Source organism: Triturus cristatus, chromosome 5_1, assembly GCF_964204655.1.
Source record: "Triturus cristatus chromosome 5_1, aTriCri1.1, whole genome shotgun sequence".
Classification (NCBI taxonomy): domain Eukaryota; kingdom Metazoa; phylum Chordata; class Amphibia; order Caudata; family Salamandridae; genus Triturus; species Triturus cristatus.
The window spans coordinates 802222934-802246851 of record NC_140587.1 but is presented as its reverse complement, the minus strand read 5'-3'; the positions used below and the strand labels follow the sequence as shown (position 1 = coordinate 802246851).

At 42.7% G+C, this 23918-nt stretch overlaps 1 protein-coding gene across 1 annotated transcript in view; it reads right to left on the bottom strand.

Moving 5' to 3' along the window:
- Nucleotides 1-23918, bottom strand: part of SMCHD1 (structural maintenance of chromosomes flexible hinge domain containing 1) — a 1955900-nt gene that overhangs the window by 1696490 nt on the left and 235492 nt on the right. Inside the window, exon 7 of the mRNA XM_085605822.1 lies at nt 12419-12538. Within this exon, the coding sequence (XP_085461948.1) occupies nt 12419-12538 (120 nt within the window). The remainder of the gene's footprint in view (nt 1-12418; nt 12539-23918) is intronic.

Here is a 23918-nt window from a genome sequence, read left to right as displayed (position 1 = left end):
GAAGGTCCTAAGCCAAAGCAGGCACGTTTTAGGTCAATTAATCTACCACCAGAGGTTTCCCCTTTTGTGGTTGTGTTGACAGCAGTCCCCCCGTTGAAGGAGGGAGTAAAAGAAACTCACGTTGAGCTAAGAAATAAATGTGCTCAATGGTTCCACTTACATAAACCTCTACCTAACAATATGAACGGAGAAATTCTTACTGTACGTAGAGGGGACTGGGTGGGCAGAAGCAAGAAAACAATAGTAGGGGGATGTAATTACAGTTAATTTTAGAGATATAGGGGCAGCTAGTTATATATGTAATGCACCCAACAGTGGTCCTGCGACTCAAATTAACCCACTCCCTTTGTCTTATTTTTTACCGATGCCTTCAAGACCAAACCCTCCTTGTTCCACTTTCCAAAGTAATAGAGGATCTGTGTATCCCCTGCAACATGTTACTAAACCCTGGCAGCAACCACTACACCCTTCTTCTTTTTTTCCACATTATGTTAATTTTCACCAGCAGCCATTACATGCTCCATCTTTTCCCCTGCACCATGTTAATCCCCAATGGCAACATCCTCCCCATTTTCCACCACCCCTATTTCAGCCTGCCCATCAGTGGCAGCAACCCTTTCAGCCACTACAACCAGTTAAACCCCAGTGGCAACAAACATGGCAGGACTTGCCCCCTTCCCAAGATCCCTTGTACTCACAACTTGCCCATCCTAACAGATATGCTGTGTTGGACGAGGTAGATTGACTCAGCTCTACTGAAGCTTTGGATTTAAACATCTCTACGTCCTATTTAGATATGGTGAGTGCTTCTCCAGTTACACCTTTAGCCGCACTTCCCGAACCCCCAATAGTGTCATCGCTAATACCCCTCTCGCGTTTAGAAAATAGGGATAGCCTTGATGCATGTACAGTTACTGTTACCCCCAGATTAAGCCCAGATATCATCTCTCGGGAAGATGGTCCTACTCTATTACGAACAACTCAGCCAGAGTCGTCTGTTGTTGGCGATTCTGGTAAACCAGCAGGACTCTCTCTTGTTTCCTGGAACATCGCTGGCCTTGCCAGCAAACTAGGTACACCCTTCTGGACCAGTTTTTTGGGGGAGGGATTGGACCTAATTTTGTTGCAGGAAACTTGGTGTCTGGACCCCATTAACATCGAAGGGTACGCATCTCACTGTCTTAGAGCCACCAAATCTAGCTCGGGTAGGGCTAAGGGTGGCCTTTTGGTGCTTTTATCTACCAAGCTGTGTGATTGTACGGTTAAATACAGCACGACAGTTGGGACCCATAGCCAAGTTATAAGGGTGGAGTGCAGGAAGAATATTGATTTAGTTGTAATAAATTTCTACAACAATATCTTTGATGCTACCAGAGGGGATATTCTACCGCCTCTAGAAAGGGAAATTACCAAAGCCCTTGGTATTTCGAAAAGAAAGGGCGAGGTTGTCTGGGCAGGGGATTTTAACCTGCAGCCCTGCCATTTGTCTAACGGGAACATCTGCGGCTTTGGTGCAGCAATGAGTAGTCATTGGGGGGGTTTGGGTGTGAGGGAGGATTCTCCTCACTTCCAACATTGCAGTTATGGTTCCACATTAAACAATATGCTAGTCACACTAGACATGACCCTGTTAAACTGTAACATAAACAACCAGGCAATAATATGCCCTACATTTACAGGCAGAGATGCAGGATCATTTATAGATCATATTCTGTTGTCTAGCAGTGGAGACTTTACCGATCTGTATGTAAATGAAGAAAGTCTCAGTGACCATAACAGCCTTCGTGTTACCCTTCTGGGGCATGGTACCTCGACAGTTTCAGGTGGAAAATGTTCAACTGACTTAGTACCTATTAGACCGAAGGGTCTAAGGATTAAATGGACTGGATTAAATTCTAAGGTTAAGCAGAAGGAGGTTCTTACTAGTTGTAAGAACCAAATTAGTTTCTGTTTGGATGATGACTGTGACTCAGGCTGCCTATTAGCTCACTTTGTCTCCATGAATAGTATTATTGATGGTATTTTTACTAAGGCCCCGTTATCCAATAGTGGTCCGAAGCAGGGGTGGTTCGATAAGACCTGTATAGTCGCCCTCCGTGATTTAAAGAATGCTTTAGGCACCAAACCACGCGATAAGACGGATATACAATTTTTTAGGGCTAGATATAAAATAGCAATCAATACTAGGAAAAGGGTATTACAGATTGAGGCGTGGGATAAGTTGAAGGAAGCAGCCGAGACCAAAAACTGCAAACTGTATTGGGAAACAATTAACAGCCCGTTTCTCAATAAAGAAGATGTTCCAGAATTAACATCTTATGTGGCATGTAGCGATTGGGTCAGTCATTTTTCCAAAATTTTCAATCCAGAAGGGTTATCTCTTGAGTCACTGTCACCTGAGTCTACCCCATGGCTACCCCTCCCGTTGGGAATAACATTAGAAGAAAGCCATGAAGCAATTTCTTTAAGTAAAGGAGGTAAGGCCCCTGGCCCCGATGGGGTCCCGCTGGATTTATACAAAGATGAACCAGCTTTATGGGCTCCCATCCTGGCGAGGATATTTAATTGCGCGGCAGAAACTAATTTCCCGTCTACTTGGGGTCAATCGGTCATTATTCCTCTACATAAGAAAGGTGATAAATCAGAGGCCTCTAACTACCGTCCAATTTCATTATTGGACGCCTCTGTAAAGGTGATGAGTAGGATTTTGCTCAGGAGGCTGGAAGATTGGGCAGCTGATTTTAACATCTTAACTAGAGTCCAATATGGCTTTCGGAAAGGCCTGGGCACATTGGATCAATGTGTAAATTTGGACCTTTTAATTAACAAATATACTGTGGCTAAAAATGGCAACCTCTTTTTATGTTTTGCTGATTTGAGCAGCGCTTTTGATTTGGTTAACCACACCATTCTTTGGGAGGTTTTGCTAGATGCAGGGGCTCCGAGGGAAATAGTTCATTTTTTAGCTAGACTTTACGAAAAACTCTCCTGTAAGGTCCGCTATGGCACCCTTGGCGAATGTACCCCGTTTTTCAAAGTGTCTCGGGGCATACGCCAGGGATGCGTTTTGGCCCCGTTGTTATTTTCCCTCTTTATTAATGACGTCGACCGTTCCTTGGTTGACATCCCAGCAGATGCCCCCCTGATTGGTGGTAAACCTGTTCCGCTGTTACTTTACGCGGACGACGCTGTTCTTTTATCCCGAACACAGATGGGCCTTCAGCGCCTAATCGATAATTTTATGCAGTTTATTCAAGCTAGGCGGCTCCGCGTGAACAAAACTAAGACGTATGTTATGTCATGCGGTCGGGCAGCTAAGCAGGCAAAGCATACCTTTTTCCTGGATAAGGAAAAGTTGACTCCTGTTAAGTCCTTTTGTTATCTAGGAATTACATTTAACAATAGCGGGTCTTGGACCTCGGAATTTGATTCTATCAGACTAAAAATGCTGCGGTCTACTTGCAGTATTTTTCGTTTTGCCTCTAAACTTGGCTCACGAAGCATTTTAGACATGATGAACATATACAATGTTTGTTGCGTCTCCTCTGCACTGTATGGGGCAGGTGTATGGGGCCATAGTGTGGGTATTTCCCTGCAGAAGGAGGAAAATAAGTTTTTAAGGAGGTTGTTATGTGTTCCCCCTTCTGCCTCCATTCTGCTGATCCATGAAGAAGTCGGGATCGAGTTTATTTCTGACTTAGCAGCAGTCCGGCCACTTTTATTGTGGCGTTCTATTTGGGCTAAACCAGAGACTCGATTTACTCAGGATATTATTCTTGATTGTATAGGCTTGGACCACTCTTCACGCATACAGTGGTTGAGATACATCCACCGTTGGTATCTCCTTCTTTTTAATATTGATGTGTTCCGTGAGCCTGAAGAGGTTGTTTCTATCTCAAAAAAAGAAATTAAGACAACGTTTCTAAACTTCCGAAAGGCAGAGCGAGATAAAATTTCTGGCAATCTTATTACCGTGAAATTTTATAAAGATTTAAATCTAACTTCGGGGTTCCAATCCTATCTTGTGTATGTGACCCGTCCCTCTCATCAGTATGTTTTAACACGTGTCAGATTGGGTATTGTTCACCATTTGGTTGCATTTCCAAACACAAGAACCAGTTCAGATATACCCTGTCCGTGTGACAGTATTTCTCGGCAGAATAGTTGCCACTTTTTACTTTTCTGTAAATTTTTTCATTTTTTCAGGTTAAAATACCTTAAGCCAATTTTTATTAAATATAATATCCGTACTACAGAAACAGCACTGATACTTTTATCCTCATTAGAGAACGAGGAGATCTGTTTTTTTCTGGCTACCTTTATTCTGAAGTGTACAGCTGTCAGGAAAAGTATTGTACTATAATATTTTTATACTTACCTGTCTGTACCTATGTTATACAGCTGCCAGGTATTGTATTATGCTGCTATTACTGTTTACATTCCTGTCTGTATATATACGTCTTCAAGTTTTATACCAATTTTTGTAATTAAGGTATTATTCTTATTTGTTGATGGCCACAGTATATTATGATTATTTATAAATTTTGATGTACAGCTGCCAGGAAAGGCCCATTGAGTAATCCCTACTGATCTCCTGTCTGTTCATTTATGAATGTCTTGCATTTTATAATAGTACGTTGACTCAAAATGGCAAGATTACTTATTAATTGTTGCACTTTAGTTTTTTGCACAACGTCTTACCATCTTTTCTTATAAGTGTTCATATGGTGATTTTAAACATTTTAACTATGTATCTTCTGCTTGTATGATTTGTATGTACAAATCGAATAAAAGCTTTTAAATTGAATTGACTATCCTAGTGTCTAGTTTTCAAGTCTCAACTTCCTAGCTACTCCGGAAGTGTCCTAAATCTACCGTTTTCTAAACTGTACTATTGCTATTGACTTTTACGCATTACGCGTGAGTGTTTCCACTCTGCACACGAATCCCGTGGGCCTCCCACTTCCTAACTAACGCTAGTGTAGTGTAGCCCCAGCGATTCCCTAGGCCTAGGCCTATTCTATTTCCGTGACAGTGGTTCTTATACCACTTACTTAGTATATGGTTTGCGTGGCCCCTAGGGCCTAACTGTATTACTTACCTGTGTGACTTACTGTATGCATTAATAAGACTGTGTGGTACTTACCTCTAATCTCATAAAGAGTGCTGAGGGTTTGCTTAGAATAAATACACTTTATTTTATATATATATATCTGTTGTGGTGTCCTTTCATTTGGTATTCAAGGGATTATATATGGTATCACAGCTGGCTTCACATGCCATTCAGAGTTTAGCCTAAGACTGCTCTTGTCCATGCTACCACTAGGATAGCTGGTCTATAAGGTTGACTTTACAACCAATCACCATAAGGGTATTTGGACTGATATAAGGTGTACACTAGAACTAGTGACATCATACATCAGGCCAACTTCTCACACAGACGCATCGCTGCAATTCACGCTCATGCTGTCTACCCATCAAAAATCTTCGCAGCCATGACGAGTTTTCCCAATTGGAACAAAAGTCCAGAAGAAATGTTTCTTTACTGTTTCCCATGATATGGGGAAATGTGGTGGGAAACTAGGTACAGAGTATACAGACATTTGCATGTGATGTTCGTGCAAGGACAGCATGGCACCAAGGGGTCTGGGTGACAGACAAGTTGTCAACTATACAATGCACTACCCACCAGGATCCCCTGATAGCAATACTGACTTTTAGGAGGACCAAGAGGCTCACGCAACCATAAAGACCAAATAATAAGATGCCTATTAATGAGAAGCAACTCATGTAAGATACGTCTTATAATGGGAGATGACAGGCAGACACTACACTATGTGCAGATGCCCTCCACGTCCATGACTGCACTTCTTCATGTAAGCCTATAGATGGACTATTCCCTGGCCCATAACTAATGGGCACAGATAAATGTATACATGTATCCAATAGTGGAATGTTGTACTTCTTCAATGATGGTCCGCATCCGATTTGCATTCCTTAGTGCACAAGGGATAGAAGTTGGTGGCAAGCTCACTGTGAACTGTGCAAACTCAGCACATACTGCAACCGTCCATTGCAGATGTAGAATTCATTTAGCATGTTCACTGCAGCAGTCAGAATGCAGAAGCAAGTTTGAAACGGCATGGGCAGACAAGATGGCTGCACCCGATGCGCCTTTCTTGGTGGAACAGGTAGCAAAAGGGGCACGAGCTGCCAAGCAGCTATCCTGTGAAATTAATGGCAGTAGATGTAGAGGCCCTTTTCAATCTTGCAGTCTCAGCACAGGCACCATAAGTCTCCACACTACAGTACAGATCAGTCAGCATGTTTGATGGTAGACGCCGCTGCCAGAAGGCATAAGCAAAGGTATACGAGTGCATGTTGTGTCATGTTATGAGGAGCTGTATAGGAGGGTAACCTGGAGTGGAGCAGGTGTGACTCCAGTCTTATCTAGGGCAGAAGGAGAACTATTCAAACAGCCAGGCCTTCAGCTTCTTGGGGAACCCAAGAATCAAGGAGGAGGCTCTGATCGATAGTGACAGGTTGTTCTATGCTTTGGAAGCAATGCAGGAGAAATCTTTTCCACTGTATCTGATTTTAAATATGAGTGAGATGTGTGCAAGTAGGAGTCCAGACGATCGGAAGTGTCCGGATGGTTTATGAAAGCAGATGCGGTTATTGAAGTATGCTGGGCCTGTGTTGTGTAGTGATTTGAAAGCAATAGTGAAGATTTTGAACTGAGTTCATCGGAGTATGGGAGCCAGTAGAAATTTTTGAGGTGTGGTTTGTGTGCAACGTGGGAGGGTTTGATTCATTCTGTCGGACGAGTTCTGATTGGTTTGCAGTCATCTGGTGAGTTGCTTACAGATCAGGCATAGAGGGTATCACTGTATCCAGCTTGTGTTTTTTTGGATTCTGGTTGGTAGCCATTTAGACATTTATCTCAGTATCTTCAGGTTGAGGAAGTAGGAAGCTATGATGGCGATTGCTTGGGAGGTCATGTCAAGATTGCGTTTGATGATAACCTAAAGCTTGAGGACATGGAGGGGGTGGGTGAAGGTCTAGTTCAGCCATCCACCAGGTGGAATCTCACTGAGAGGTGTTCTTCCTTAACATCAAGATTTCGGTCTTGTGGGTGTTCAGTTGGTCTTCATCCAGTCGGCGCCTTCGGGGAGAGAGGGAGAAATGGGAGAGGGAGAAAGTTAAGAGGGAGAAATGGTAGAGGGAGAGGGAGATGTGCATGTACGTAACGCTTGCCAGTGGGATCATCTATGTAGGGAGAAGGAGATGGGGACAGGAGGAGAGGAGAGAGAGAAAGGAAGTTCAGGAAAGGCTATTAATGCTGTGGGTGCAGATGATGTTTGTCAATGGGATCGTGTATTTGTTAAAAAGGGTTAGGTTAAGTGATGATACTAGTAGAACACCAAAGATGAGGTTGTGAGGATCCAAAGAGTAGGGTACTAGCATGACTGACTGAGAGCTGTCCATCAGGAAATAGCAGATCCAGCAGAGAGCAGGTCTTTGGATTCCAATGCCGTGCAGTCCTCAGATGAGAATGGGGTTTGAAAGCGATTAAAAGGCTGCAGAGACGTTGAGGAGTGTGAGGGCCATCATGTCTCCTCCGTACAGGATCATGTAGATGTCGTCTGTGGAAGCTATGAAGGCTGCTTCTGTGCTGCGGTTGAGCCTGAAGTCGAACTGTGTTATGTCAAGGAGGTGATGGTTGCTGTGGTGTTTAGTGAGATGTCTGTTGATGAGCTTCTCCAAGACTTTGGCTAGGTACGCTAGCAGGGTGATTGGTCTGTAGTCGCCGAGCCATGATGGGTCCGATGAGGGCTTCTTGAGCAGGGGGAGGCAATGGAAGCATTAAAGATAGAAGGCAGTGCTGCGCTGATCATTTTTAGTCCTTTGGTGAATGCATGGTGGGGTCGCGGTTCCGATGGTGCCCAGAATGGACGAACTTCATGGTGGCTGTATTTTTGTCCATGGTGAAGGTGGGCAACATGGTTATGATGGTTTCGACGAAACGGGGAGATGGGTGGCAAGCTCGGTCGCGTCAGGCTTAGGGTCAATCTTTCTGTATTAAGGGGTTATCTTGCTGCAGAAGTATTGAGTTTGCTGCAGAAGCCCTGTGACGGGGTGATGGTGTTGGAGGTAGCAGCTGGTGAGGTGAAATATTTTGTGATGCTGAAAATCTCCTTGCTTTTATTGGTGCTGTAGTCGATCCTGTCTACTAGAGGTGCATTTGGTGTTCCAAAACTGTTAATGGTAGAGTCTCAGGGCAGATTTGAAGGTGTTCCTGTTCCCATTGTTTTGGTTCATTCTCCATTTGCTCTCCATTTGTTTGTAGTGGTGCTTCATTATTTTGAGTTCCTCCATGAACCAAATGGCTTGGGGTCTGGATCTTGTGGCTTATCTGTGTTTTAAGAAGGTAGGTGGTAATCCAGTTGTTGAATTTGTTTATGGCTTCAGGAAGGCTGTCACTGTTTTTGGGCCACTTTGCTAAATGCGGTTGTTCAGTCTTTCGCCAGGATGTTTTTTTAAGTTTTTGCGGGATGGTCTGGTGGTGGTAGGTCTGAAGTAGAGTGGGAGTTGAGAAGTTTGTGGTATGAGATTTTAAGGGATACAGAGGCTCTCCATGTTTGACACAAAAACTTCAAACAGGGTGCAGGGTTAATCCCTCAAGACCTGCATAAAAAACATACAAAAGGTGGACTAGGTTTTGAGGTCTCATAAATAAGACAAAAGGTTCCATTAGAAGTCTTTGTTAGAACTGAAAGATGTATTTTTCTTTGAACACAAAGCAACACTGGCCAATCAGTGTTTCACGATGCACGTTGCCTTCATCAGGGCCATTGATAGTCAGAATAAAAGGTAGTCCAAAAACAATGCCAAAACATTGGGGAAATTTGATCAAAAAGGAGAGGCAGAAGGAGCACTGGAGAGGGGACAGATCGGAAATAGTCGGAGGACAAGGCACTGGTAAGTCCGAGGAGGTAGAGGGGATACCTGCTAATGCACGTGCGCAGATACACCAGGGTCTAGCTTGAAAGGCAATGTAAACTTGCTAAATTTAAATACTCTTGCACGTGGGACGTTCACAATTTTCTGGGAGAGTGACCGAATAGTGGTAGCCTCCTCAGAAAAGCACCATTTATGAAACTGGTGATGCTTTTGTGGCTGGTCTCTTGTAAACACATCATATGTCAAAGCTTTAGATCTAGAAGGAAGCACATTAGCATCATAAACGAGGTATCCAGGAGAACCAAGACTAATCTTAAGTTGCTTTTCTGCCCATGCTTTCCAGTACACACCAAACAGTACATTCTTTGGTGTCTGAAGTAGTATGAGGACTCCACACGAACAGTGAAGCAGTACCATAAGGGGAGGATTCTCTTTTCATTTAAGAAACCTTCTGACAGAGTTTAAACTTAAACCCTGGTGGGAGAGATGCGCGATGTAGGATGCTGGTATACCTTTTCTTTTGAGTCACGTTCAATGAGGGAGTTATGGCCTACAAAGCATTCCTATTAGGGGCTGGACTGAAAGATATTTTGAGGATCACATACTGGCCAGAAACTCAGTCTTTCACAGTTTATTTGCTTTAAATCAATGACCCAAGTGACATCGCTAGTGGTGAGTAAGCTCTAACCTAGAATATCGTTTTTTCTAGCTACCACCAAGGATAGTCTGGATTTTATTAATGATCGAGACAAGTGTTATCCCACATTACAGGTGTAATGCTGGTTATATCTGATTTATAGTATAGAATAATCTGCATACATCCGCTCCGAACTCAGACGGTGGAGACACCACCGAATCTCCTGGTTAGGGCGCATTGCGGCGATAAAGATGACAGTCCTCCCTAAAATTCTCTATCTATTTCAAACACTCCCCTTGCCACCCCCCACTGGCTGGCTCCAGAATGTTCTATCGGACCTCTCATCTTACATTTGGCAAGGGCGCAAACCACAACAAACGCGCGGTCAGCTTTCTCCCACCTCCTGAAGGGGGACTCGGGATCCTGGATCTTACACTCTACTATAAGGCTACGCAGCTCCGATATCTGGTTGAATGGAGCCGGGCCAAATCAGAGAAGCATTGGCTCTTCCAGGATCAGGCAGTGGCAGGCACCTCGCTTATGAAGATCTTGTTTCTCCAGAAGGTGCACCGCCCCCCAACCTCTATGCTTCGCAGGTGACACACACAACCCTAATAGTTTGGGACCAAACATGCACACGCCACGATCTCACGACCTTCCCTTCGCCGCTCACGTCGATTTTGGACAACCCAGATTTTAGTCCTGGGACGGCCCTTCAATCCTTCCGCCTGTGGCAGGAGACCGGTTGCCGCGCGCTCGGTCTCCTATTCGCAAAAGGGGATATCATCTCCTTCCCGCAACCCCGGACCGACTACGGTCTCCCAGAGACAGACCGTATGCACTACGTACAGGTCCGACACTGAGCCATGCATCCTGACAACCGCTCACAAGCGGCGAAACTTCTCACGCCGTATGAACGGTGGCTCATAACAAGGTCCTCGGACAAAAAACTGATTTCCGATCTTTATAAGATGCTGCAAGCCAGATTCTCCCACATTTATCACGCGGGGAGGGCACGATGGGAGCGGACTTGGGGTGAAATCTCACCCGAGGAGTGGGAGGGGGCATGCTACAGGGCGCGCCACACAGCAACACACGTGGGCCTCACCGAAACCTTCACCAAACTAGTATATCACTGGTACTACACTCCAGAGAAACTCCACCAAGCTGACACGACTCAGAGCCCCGATCGTTGGAGGGGATGTGGGGAAAGGGGTACACTAGTACATGTGCTATGGGATTGCGTTCATCTCTGGACCTACTGGACACACGTATTGGACGAAATAGACAAGCATATTGACACGGAACTCCCTAGACTACCTGCATACATCCTCTTAGGAGTGCCCAACCCCATCACTTACCCCCTCAAATCTAGACGAGGGAAACAGATAGCCATAGCTTTGGGCACGGCCGTCTAAAACATCCTGATTCACTGGAATACTCCCCGCATTCCCACACACACGGGTTGGTATCAGAGACTTTAGCAGATCCTAGGAATGGAAAAGATCTCTCTTGTTCTGGCTGGGAAAGGTTCTTCTTTCAACGACCTGTGGCTGCCCTTCCTCACATTGCTCGCACAAGAATTTCGGGAGTTGTCCTGCCCGAGATATTTATGTCTCCTGCACCTCACAGTACCAGAAACAGCCCCCGAGGCGTTCCGAAATCTAGGCCTGTCACATCACCTGACTCTGGGCGCGCTCACCAACTTGGACCGTGGATGGGTGGGGGGCGGTTTCGATTCTCCTTTTTCCTTTCCTCCTTTCACTTTTCCGGGCGATGGATGGGGGGTGGGAGCTGATTGTTCATTTCGTAACTGGTATGTTGCCTTTCATCTCAGCTGGGCCCTGCGTGACCCTAATATTGAGTACCTTTCTATTGCAACGCTTAATAAAAAGAATTAAACCATAAAATAATCTGCATTCAGTGACTGGGTAGATCATGGTGTGACTGGGGTTCTAATAAACTTTGCAGGCAATTATAAGTGCCGCACAATAACTAGGTGGCTTGCATCTGCATCAAAGAAAAAGGTCATGCTAAGATGCACAGAAGAGATTATGCAATGATGGACCATGGTAATTGGTAATCTGGGCATATTAGCTGTAGTTCGGTTTCGATTCACCTTTCCTGCGGATGACGGGAAAGCGAGATTTCTGAGTGCACTTTTCTTGCTAATGTCAAAGTGAGGAAAAGGGTAAAACATGATGCTTACCCCGGTGGCCTCATTAAAATACAAAATGTAATTCCAGATGACTAGATAATCCACATTCTCCAATTTACTAAGAAAGTATTTTCATCACCTGTAGATGTGTTGCAAAGCCTAGAAAAGAGTTAATTGTGGTATTGCATTCTGAAGTGGGGCACACAAGTCGTGTTTAAATACTACTTCCAGCTGCTAAATATAAATCGACTATTGTAAAGGAGAACAAATAATAACATTATCCTTTAAGTTTCCTCTACTAGTAACCAGTTTTCTCCTTCACTGTGTTTAACTGACCCTAGAGCATAACAAATTGTATCTCTACTTGACAGAATTAAAGTTTACCTAATAGTTCTTTATTGGTTTGACCTTTTTATAAAGAAACATAACATTTACAATGTTTAAGGGCAATAAGATTCTCACAGGCATCTAATCAATCATATCTCATAACAGCATAAAAACGCCTCAAAGGAAAACCATTGATTGAAAAGATTAAAGTAGAATTTAGAGAGAGATTCTTTACAGTAACCAAGCCAGATAGGGGTAGTTCCGAGGGTTAAAACAGGCAGGAACAATTCCAAAGACAGTGAAAAGGAACATGCTTTTCAAATTTTAATTACCTCTCGATTTCTGATAAATCCACTGTAAATTGATTCTTTATTCTTCTCCTTTTTTTCAAAATCTTCTTTGGACAGGAGAAGCTCATGAACATCCTGAGAATCTGCAGGTTTGCTTATCATCTAGTAAATGTTAAAGAAAATAATGGCTTCAATATCCTATAAAAGCTAAATCAAATGAATTAAACAAAAAGCATTGGCATAGCCAATAGGTCTTGCCGTTGGGACCTTATAAGTGTTGAGCCAGAGCTATTGGCTTTGCCATTGTGTTCACACTATGTTGTGGAGCATTGAGGCCGCTGTGCAGTATGTTGAAAAGTTAGAATAAAAAAAGTCTTATAAGCTTTTTTGTTACCTTCTATATAACCAAGAAGACATTATGTACAACTGAGCAACCATATTAAAAAAACAATTAACATAAAAAAAAGATTTCTTGTTTTGTGATTATTGTCTTACTACTGTGACAGCAAAATTAAGATGTATTTTTATTGTGTATTTACAGTGGCAGATGAGGTGTTGTTATAATGTAGCACATGTTTTCAAATAGGGAAGCGTGTTTCAATGAAAAAACAAATATATAATTATTAAAATCCAAAGAAAAATGGGATAGTGAGTGTATAATATGGTCAAAAATGTTTCTTAGGAGGGCTGGTACGTAGTAAGTACCTTTTTACAACTGTTTAGTAACACTAAAACCATCGCTTAGGGAAAACAGAGAAGCTTTGCACAAATTCCAAAAGTACGTCAACAGCTGTTGTAAACAAACAACAATGAGTTGTAATTTTTTTTTAAAATAATTTGTGGGCCGATTACTGCAATGGCAATATGGTTATTTATAACATAGCGCACTATAGTGCAATATTTATAAAAAATCTGACTGGTATTAAACTTATTCTAATATATTTTCGTAACAAAAATCAAACTGCTTTTTGGTATATTTAACTTTACACTAGAGAATCTACATGTATTCCTCATACTTGCAAATATGTGGTCTCATTTAAAAAAGCATCGCACCATGGATTTAAGTGCTCCACAAAATGCTAGAAACAATGTCTCAACAGGGGAAATAAATGAGAGGACCAATCAATACACAATTCAATCAAAAACAAGGAGGGACAAGAGAGACCAAGGGGTAGAAAAGGAAACAGATTTTATAATTAGATACACAATTGGTATATACAATTCAAAATAACCATAACAAACATATGTGCACTGACAGTGAAGTGAAAAAGTGAACGGCGCAGTGACATAAGTGTGAGAATGACAACAAGGTACGGCAAAATAATTCGAATAAATTCAAGGTCGAGGAGAAATATATACAATGAATAATTTACACATAATCTTAAAGGTCTCACAGGACCCTGTAATTAGCCGTGAATAATGCTGTCCGGTCGACGACGTTTCAACCTCCTTGCGTTGAGGTCATCATCAGGACTATGGTTATTGAAATATTTTAAAATACCTATGTGTAAGAGAAGAAAAAAAGGGGAGGAGGATAATAAATAGAGAAGCCCAGGGAAGCCAATAACATACAACACAGAGAGTGAAAGCATAATGAATGAATCAAGAACAAACAAGGGGATAATCGTACCTGTGTACGTGGTTAATTTAATCACCACCTCATAGTTAATTGCAGGATAATGTAGAACAAATAAATCAAGTCCGTCACATTTAGAAGGGTATCTTCAGGTGTCTGAAATGATAATAAAAGGAGACTATAGGGGTAGCCCACTATTTCAATGCATGTAACCAAATCACGCACGGTGGAGGGCGCTTACCTATAAAGGACACAAGAACTAAGGAGGCCCACAGGAATACCTTAAAGCATGCGAGTTGTGCTTTGGAATTGGCAATCTATCATGAAAAAGGAATACAGAAATGAAAAAAACCGTGCTTGAATACATGACGGCAATGTATAGTGGTGAAAGGGGCAGAGACGCTTACCGGGATTCTAATGGTGAATCAATTAATCAAGTGTGGGAAAAAAGGCACAAGACATCCAGCGGTGAATAATCCGCAGCGTTTGAATGAATCAACACTCTGAGGAAAAAACAGAGAACGGGCTGTATGAAAGGCGTGTAATGACTCCGCCGAACATAACGAGAGCAGAATAACCTGGCCAGTGGAAGGAAAAAATATTAAATGACTTACTGAGATAGGCTTGTCAATCGCCAAATAGCGGGATCAGTCCAAGCAGGGCCACACAGTCTAAACGAGTAAGACGTCTAGCGTGTGTGAGACGCGGACCCCGGAAATAGACTATCCGGGTCATGTGACCGCATCAAGGACACAAGGGAAGGACTACAAAGGTCCGGACATGGAGAGGGAGAGAGGAAAGAGGACAGAACGGGTAAAAGTGAAGAGGGACACCCGATCAGTGTGATGACCAGCAAAATTAATTGAATTTCTAAAGAAGCATCTTAAATAATTACAAATATTACCAACTACAACTCGTAAGTTCGGTATGGACCTATGATTGAAGACAAAACACTTTACAGAACTGCAACAATAGTGATAAGAAAAATTGGCCGAAATGATAATTAATTAGAAAGCATGAAAACATCACAATACCAATGGCAAATTATGAAAAACTCAAATAAACAGGGAGATCGTTACAAAGTCACTCAATAAACATTATCTATTAAGATACAATTGAAGGGCAGGGAAGACAGGGGGGAAAAAAACGGGGAGGGGGGGGGGGGGAAATGAAGGGCAACAAGGGGAGGGTACGGAGAAAGGGGGGGGGGAAGGAAAACGGGGGGGGTGGGGAGGGGGGACGGGAGGCGGAGAGGGGGGGGGTGGGGGGGGGGGGGGGGGTGGTGGAAGACACCAGGGGGTGGGCGGAGGGTAGGGGAATAGCACAACAATTTTAGCAAAGTATAACAAAATACAGTAAAAAGACCCAAGCAGTTAGAAATTTACACACACTGCCAAAGAATACTACAGTCTGCACATCAATAGGGCATCTCTGGTAAAAATGAACAACAACATGGGAAACCAGAATACTAGCCACTCGTGATGACTGTGTTCCATTCGTCTAAGGAATTCAATCCATGTGATACAGAGTTACAGCGTGTAATCCAACGACATTCGCATTTATTTAGTAAGGTCTGTAAATTGCCACCACGGATCGGCAATTGTGGACAATTCATGACTTGCCAAGTCATATCAGTTTCAGAGTGGTTATGCTCCTTATAGTGCATCACAAGTGGAGCAGTAACGACGTTACATCTAATGCGACTTTTGTGTTGGGAGATGCGTTGTTTCACCATCTGTGTAGTCTGTCCAACGTAAAATAAATTACACGGACAACGTATCACATAAATAACGTTGGTAGTACGACAATTGGAAAAATGTTTCAATTGATAGGTGTGTGAAGGAGTAACAAAGACTTTAGTATTGATAGTCAAATCGCACACATTACAATTTAGGCACTTGAAGTGGCCTATTACAGGTGGTAAATTCCATAAAGTAGTATTTACAGATTTTTCTTTGACAGGCCAGGTAATGGCATGGACAAGTTTGTCATTCAAATTATTGCCCCTTTTATATGATAAAAGGGGGGGGTCCGTGAAGTGTGGAAAAGAGCGTAGCAATTTCCAATTGTTCTTAATTATCTTAGAAACCTTGTTACTGCTGGGGCTAAAAGTAGAGACAAAAGGGATACGTGTATTGACACGTTTGGTGGAAGGTGCCAAAATAATTTCCCTATGGTTATACCAAGCTCTTTTTAGAGATCTTCTAACCAAATGTTTGGGGTAGCCCCTGTCGATCAGTTTTGCCGAGAGGATAGCTGCCTCTCGAAAATAATTTTTTCTCCACTTACAATTCCGCCGTATCCGGAGGAACTGTCCGTAAGGCAAGCCGTCTCTAAGCCCTCGAGGATGGTAACTAGAATAGGCCAAAAGAGTATTACGCTCTGTAGGTTTTCGATATAGGGATGTCCCAATTAGACCATCCTCTGCATGTAATGTGAGATCCAAAAAAGGGAGGTCATTGTTACGCACATCTGAAGTAAATTTTAAATGGTTTTGGATGGAATTCAACCAAGTAATAAACGACAGAAGATTCTCATGTGTGCCATGCCATAGCAACAGAATGTCGTCTATGTACCTGCGCCATAGGGTAATGTTGGTCAGAAAAGGATTACTGCTATTCAGAAAAATGGTGGACTCTAAATGGTGAACATAGAGTACTGCAAAATTCGGTGCAAAACAAGCACCCATCGATACGCCTTTAACCTGAAGGTAATATGTATCTTTATACAGAAAATAGTTGTTGGTCAAGGCTATGTGCAACAGTTGAACTACAAATTCTGTAGGGATGCGTGTAGGACGAGGGCGAGTATTCAATATGACCTCCATGACCATAAGTCCATCAGCCTGGGGAATATTAGTATATAAAGACTCAATGTCTAAACCGACCATAAAATCAGATTCAGGGTTGAAAGGAAGGTCATCTATGATGCTGATTAGATGTTTGCTGTCCTTGACAAAGGTGTCAGTCAAGGGGACAAAAACCATAAGGATAGAGTCAATATATTTTCCCAGGGGTTCCAACACAGATCCGCACCCAGATACTATCGGGCGCCCCGGAGGGGTCGATGAATTCTTATGGACTTTCGGTAAGGTGTAAATTACCGGTGTTCTAGGGAATGGGCTATTAAAAAAATCGTGTTCTTTTTTGTTAATAATGCCACTCGAAAGTGCCTGGGATGTAGCAGAGGCAATCTTAGCTTGGATGGAACGCAAAGGATCTGAAGTCAATTTGCGATAATGCAAGGGGTTGTCAAGTTGGCGGAGGATTTCTGAGTCATAATCCTCACGATCCATCACGACAATCCCGCCCCCCTTGTCAGCTGGTTTTATTATTAAATTTTGATTACTGCTGAGACTGTCAATGGCCAGTTTTTCTATGAGCGGCAAATTGTAAGGAACAAATTCCTTGAGTCGTTGTAACTCATTTACCTCCAACAACACAATTTTTTCGAAGGTCAAAATTTCAGGTGGAAATCCTCCGCCAACTTGACAACCCCTTGCATTATCGCAAATTGACTTCAGATCCTTTGCGTTCCATCCAAGCTAAGATTGCCTCTGCTACATCCCAGGCACTTTCGAGTGGCATTATTAACAAAAAAGAACACGATTTTTTTAATAGCCCATTCCCTAGAACACCGGTAATTTACACCTTACCGAAAGTCCATAAGAATTCATCGACCCCTCCGGGGCGCCCGATAGTATCTGGGTGCGGATCTGTGTTGGAACCCCTGGGAAAATATATTGACTCTATCCTTAAGGTTTTTGTCCCCTTGACTGACACCTTTGTCAAGGACAGCAAACATCTAATCAACATCATAGATGACCTTCCTTTCAACCCTGAATCTGATTTTATGGTCGGTTTAGACATTGAGTCTTTATATACTAATATTCCCCAGGCTGATGGACTTATGGTCATGGAGGTCATATCGAATACTCGCCCTCGTCCTACACGCATCCCTACAGAATTTGTAGTTCAACTGTTGCACATAGCCTTGACCAACAACTATTTTCTGTATAAAGATACATATTACCTTCAGGTTAAAGGCGTATCGATGGGTGCTTGTTTTGCACCGAATTTTGCAGTACTCTATGTTCACCATTTAGAGTCCACCATTTTTCTGAATAGCAGTAATCCTTTTCTGACCAACATTACCCTATGGCGCAGGTACATAGACGACATTCTGTTGCTATGGCATGGCACACATGAGAATCTTCTGTCGTTTATTACTTGGTTGAATTCCATCCAAAACCATTTAAAATTTACTTCAGATGTGCGTAACAATGACCTCCCTTTTTTGGATCTCACATTACATGCAGAGGATGGTCTAATTGGGACATCCCTATATCGAAAACCTACAGAGCGTAATACTCTTTTGGCCTATTCTAGTTACCATCCTCGAGGGCTTAGAGACGGCTTGCCTTACGGACAGTTCCTCCGGATACGGCGGAATTGTAAGTGGAGAAAAGATTATTTTCGAGAGGCAGCTATCCTCTCGGCAAAACTGATCGACAGGGGCTACCCCAAACATTTGGTTAGAAGATCTCTAAAAAGAGCTTGGTATAACCATAGGGAAATTATTTTGGCACCTTCCACCAAACGTGTCAATACACGTATCCCTTTTGTCTCTACTTTTAGCCCCAGCAGTAACAAGGTTTCTAAGATAATTAAGAACAATTGGAAATTGCTACGCTCTTTTCCACACTTCACGGACCCCCCCCTTTTATCATATAAGAGGGGCAATAATTTGAATGACAAACTTGTCCATGCCATTACCTGGCCTGTCAAAGAAAAATCTGTAAATACTACTTTATGGAATTTACCACCTGTAATAGGCCACTTCAAGTGCCTAAATTGTAATGTGTGCGATTTGACTATCAATACTAAAGTCTTTGTTACTCCTTCACACACCTATCAATTGAAACATTTTTCCAATTGTCGTACTACCAACGTTATTTATGTGATACGTTGTCCGTGTAATTTATTTTACGTTGGACAGACTACACAGATGGTGAAACAACGCATCTCCCAACACAAAAGTCGCATTAGATGTAACGTCGTTACTGCTCCACTTGTGATGCACTATAAGGAGCATAACCACTCTGAAACTGATATGACTTGGCAAGTCATAGATTGTCCACAATTGCCGATCCGTGGTGGCAATTTACAGACCTTACTAAATAAATGCGAATGTCGTTGGATTACACGCTGTAACTCTGTATCACATGGATTGAATTCCTTAGACGAATGGAACACAGTCATCACGAGTGGCTAGTATTCTGGTTTCCCATGTTGTTGTTCATTTTTACCAGAGATGCCCTATTGATGTGCAGACTGTAGTATTCTTTGGCAGTGTGTGTAAATTTCTAACTGCTTGGGTCTTTTTACTGTATTTTGTTATACTTTGCTAAAATTGTTGTGCTATTCCCCTACCCTCCGCCCACCCCCTGGTGTCTTCCACCACCCCCCCCCCCCTCTCCGCCTCCCGTCCCCCCTCCCCCACCCCCCCGTTTTCCTTCCCCCCCCCCCTTTCTCCGTACCCACCCCTTGTTGCCCTTCATTTCCCCCCCCCCCCCGTTTTTTCCCCCCTGTCTTCCCTGCCCTTCAATTGTATCTTAATAGATAATGTTTATTGAGTGACTTTGTAACGATCTCTCTGTTTATTTGAGTTTTTCATAATTTGCCATTGGTATTGTGATGTTTTCATGCTTTCTAATTAATTATCATTTCGGCCAATTTTTCTTATCACTATTGTTGCAGTTCTGTAAAGTGTTTTGTCTTCAATCATAGGTCCATACCGAACTTACGAGTTGTAGTTGGTAATATTTGTAATTATTTAAGATGCTTCTTTAGAAATTCAATTAATTTTGCTGGTCATCACACTGATCGGGTGTCCCTCTTCACTTTTACCCGTTCTGTCCTCTTTCCTCTCTCCCTCTCCATGTCCGGACCTTTGTAGTCCTTCCCTTGTGTCCTTGATGCGGTCACATGACCCGGATAGTGTATTTCCGGGGTCCGCGTCTCACACACGCTAGACGTCTTACTCGTTTCGACTGTGTGGCCCTGCTTGGACTGATCCCGCTATTTGGCGATTGACAAGCCTATCTCAGTAAGTCATTTAATATTTTTTCCTTCCACTGGCCAGGTTATTCTGCTCTCGTTATGTTCGGCGGAGTCATTACACGCCTTTCATACAGCCCGTTCTCTGTTTTTTCCTCAGAGTGTTGATTCATTCAAACGCTGCGGATTATTCACCGCTGGATGTCTTGTGCCTTTTTTCCCACACTTGATTAGTTGATTCACCATTAGAATCCCGGTAAGCGTCTCTGCCCCTTTCACCACTATACATTGCCGTCATGTATTCAAGCACGGTTTTTTTCATTTCTGTATTCCTTTTTCATGATAGATTGCCAATTCCAAAGCACAACTCGCATGCTTTAAGGTATTCCTGTGGGCCTCCTTAGTTCTTGTGTCCTTTATAGGTAAGCGCCCTCCACCATGCGTGATTTGGTTACATGCATTGAAATAGTGGGCTACCCCTATAGTCTCCTTTTATTATCATTTCAGACACCTGAAGATACCCTTCTAAATGTGACGGACTTGATTTATTTGTTCTACATTATCCTGCAATTAACTATGAGGTGGTGATTAAATTAACCACGTACACAGGTACGATTATCCCCTTGTTTGTTCTTGATTCATTCATTATGCTTTCACTCTCTGTGTTGTATGTTATTGGCTTCCCTGGGCTTCTCTATTTATTATCCTCCTCCCCTTTTTTTCTTCTCTTACACATAGGTATTTTAAAATATTTCAATAACCATAGTCCTGATGATGACCTCAACGCAAGGAGGTTGAAACGTCGTCGACTGGACAGCATTATTCGCGGCTAATTACAGGGTCCTGTGAGACCTTTAAGATTATGTGTAAATTATTCATTGTATATATTTCTCCTCGACCTTGAATTTATTCGAATTATTTTGCCGTACCTTGTTGTCATTCTCACACTTATGTCACTGCGCCGTTCACTTTTTCACTTCACTGTCAGTGCACATATGTTTGTTATGGTTATTTTGAATTGTATATACCAATTGTGTATCTAATTATAAAATCTGTTTCCTTTTCTACCCCTTGGTCTCTCTTGTCCCTCCTTGTTTTTGATTGAATTGTGTATTGATTGGTCCTCTCATTTATTTCCCCTGTTGAGACATTGTTTTTGTTACCACATTTACCCGGTCTCAGCTGGGCTAACGGGCTTGCTCCTGTTTTTCTTGTATAACCACAAAATGCTAAGCAATGATTTTTAGCTTACGTATTTTAAACCACACCCTTAATTACATTGGCCACGCCACTTTGAGAGACCCCCCCAGTATTTTCATCCCACTTAAAGCCCTGACTGAAGGCATGGAAATGTCACACAAGTGAACTGATAATTTAGCAGCTGTGAATTGGGTTTAGCCTACGCTCTCCCTCCTAAAATATTGTAAACCCTCAACAGAAGTCACAATGAAAATACATTTAAAGGTATGGTGCTTTCCACGGTTGACTAAGCACAACTCCGGGGGCACATAAAAAACAAAATCACGGTAGCTCAAGAGACATAGCTAGTTGTATGACCACCAACCAGACAAACCCACCCCACACAGCGATCTCACAAAAAGTCCACGCCCTGTGACGAAGGCATCAACAGGACCTACACATACTCAACCTACCCTTCCAGCCTTTAATCATTCATCTACCAAAAAACCCGCTACTTGGTCAACTGAAACCTCAAAATGCAGAGCTTCCGCCATATGAGTAACACTTGTGTCTCTAGTCAGTGTTTGGCTGAATATGACGAACAGGCTCATATTACCAATGTGGACATGAGGCTCTGGAGGTGGGAATTTGGGAAAGAAGGGACTTGAAAAAAGATTGGTGTTGTTGCGGGGGACGCGGAGAATGGTGTCCAAGCTACGGGGTGTAAAGTATTCAGGGACCAAGCGCGAGATTCGATTCTAGGCAGGACACTAATCTTATGGTAAATAGGTATGACCAAATATGGTAGTAAGCGCTATATACATCCAATTTCTATAAAATACAGTGCTAAACTGATGTTAACTAATGTGATGCCAGTGGGTCGTTTCCGTGGTTTATGTAACGCTAAGCATTACCTGCAATGTAGGCGTGAGTAAGCGGTGGCATCAGAGAGCACAGATGGTCATTACCCCAACTCTTATTTAAAAACAAGCAAAAGCGAAAAAATGGCGCGTTGCGTGTAACCTGACCCACCAGAAATGCAGCTGTTACCCTGCACGCTGCTGCTCGATACCGAGAGCAAAACGCCGTTGAAGTGACATATTGGAAAGGATGTGGGACATTCACCCGCCTTTAGCCGTTTGCGTGCTTTCCTTATCGAAAGAGACACGCAAAGGCCAATCCTATGTGTGGGAGGAGTCAGATCCACACGGAGAAGTTTGGAGTGTGCACAAGAAGCCTCCCATAGAGCAGCGCATGCGTGCTGCGCTAGGCTCAACCTAAAAACACGAGCAATGGGGTTTAGATCCGGGGTCTATTACCGACTGAGAATCCTGACCCTGAGATAGCAGGGAGAAAATAACACTTTCAATAAACAATATGAATAGATCATTAAGTTTGGAACCTCATTTCAAACAGAGGCTGCTTTATTCATCTTTTTTTTTATATATACATGTTTAGAGATTAATTATTAGTCTTGTATCCAATAGCATGTCACGATTTTGGGTGACTTCACGCAAGAAATGAGAAGTGCTGAGAAATTTAAAATGTCAAAAACATTATGCAGCTTCGAAAAAAAAAATCAAGCCTGGAATGGGATATTTCATCAGTGGTAAAGGAATACACAAAACTATTATCGGACTTTAAAATGTTAACACTTACATAGTATCGGTACTCCACAATATACTTCCTCACTTTGCTCTAAGACACTCAATAAAACGATGGAAAGTGAAGAGAGCATCTTCAATCAGACACAGATTTTTAATATTCTCTTTTTATTAAGGCGTGGAAAAGTAGCAAGTACAAGTTAAACAAATTACATTATAAAAGCCATTAAATCAAGCTTTGGCAAAGTCAGTAAGTCTGATCCATGCCAACACAGGCATGCACAAATGGACAAATACCATTTCTGACCCATCAATGTGTAACCTGCTGGATGGCACCACGGGTTTGGGGAATAAAAGACAGCGAACATACAAAAGAGGCACAGGAAGAGGCAGGTTACACAGAGGTGAGACACAAAGTCTGTACACAATTGTGCATTCCTCGGTTCACATAACACTTGCATAATTGTAAAACCAGATTCATAGAGAGATATCATAAGTGCAGAGTATATCTAAATATCTGTCCCTCTATGCATAGGATTAAAAGATCTATACATCAACAGGCAGAAACTAGTCTGGGGTTGCCTGTATTTCCATTAACAGAGGACACAGCTCAGCTTAGCGCTAAGTTTTCATAAGGGAAATGGACCAAGACTCATATGTAGGGTCCAGTGAGCAAAACAAAAATGGACTAGTGGGAAAACCAATGTAATTATCACTGGCTATGAGTAATCAAACATTACACACTTCACTTTTTTAGTTTCTCATCTGTTACAACTATGGTTGCTGTGTTGATACTTAACTGAGAGTATTTGCAATTGCCCCCGATAGGTAGTTGCTGTTGTAGCTGCTGCTACACTTGACTGTAGCCAATACCGGGTTCCTGCCCTGATCACTGTCGTTGTAGTAGCTCTCTGCCCTCCTGTGCTGAGACCTGGGTAAAAGCGATTCTTTTTTTGGTCAACATGCCAGCAGTAAAGGTCCATGTAGGTAAGCGCGGTGAGGAGGAAGGGGGGGTCGGGGGGGGGGGGGGTCGAGGGCAATTGAGGAGTCACCAGAAAATGGAATAGGATTAATTTATTTATTTAATTTACCCTATTCCGAAGTCTGTTGACTTCCCCTACCCC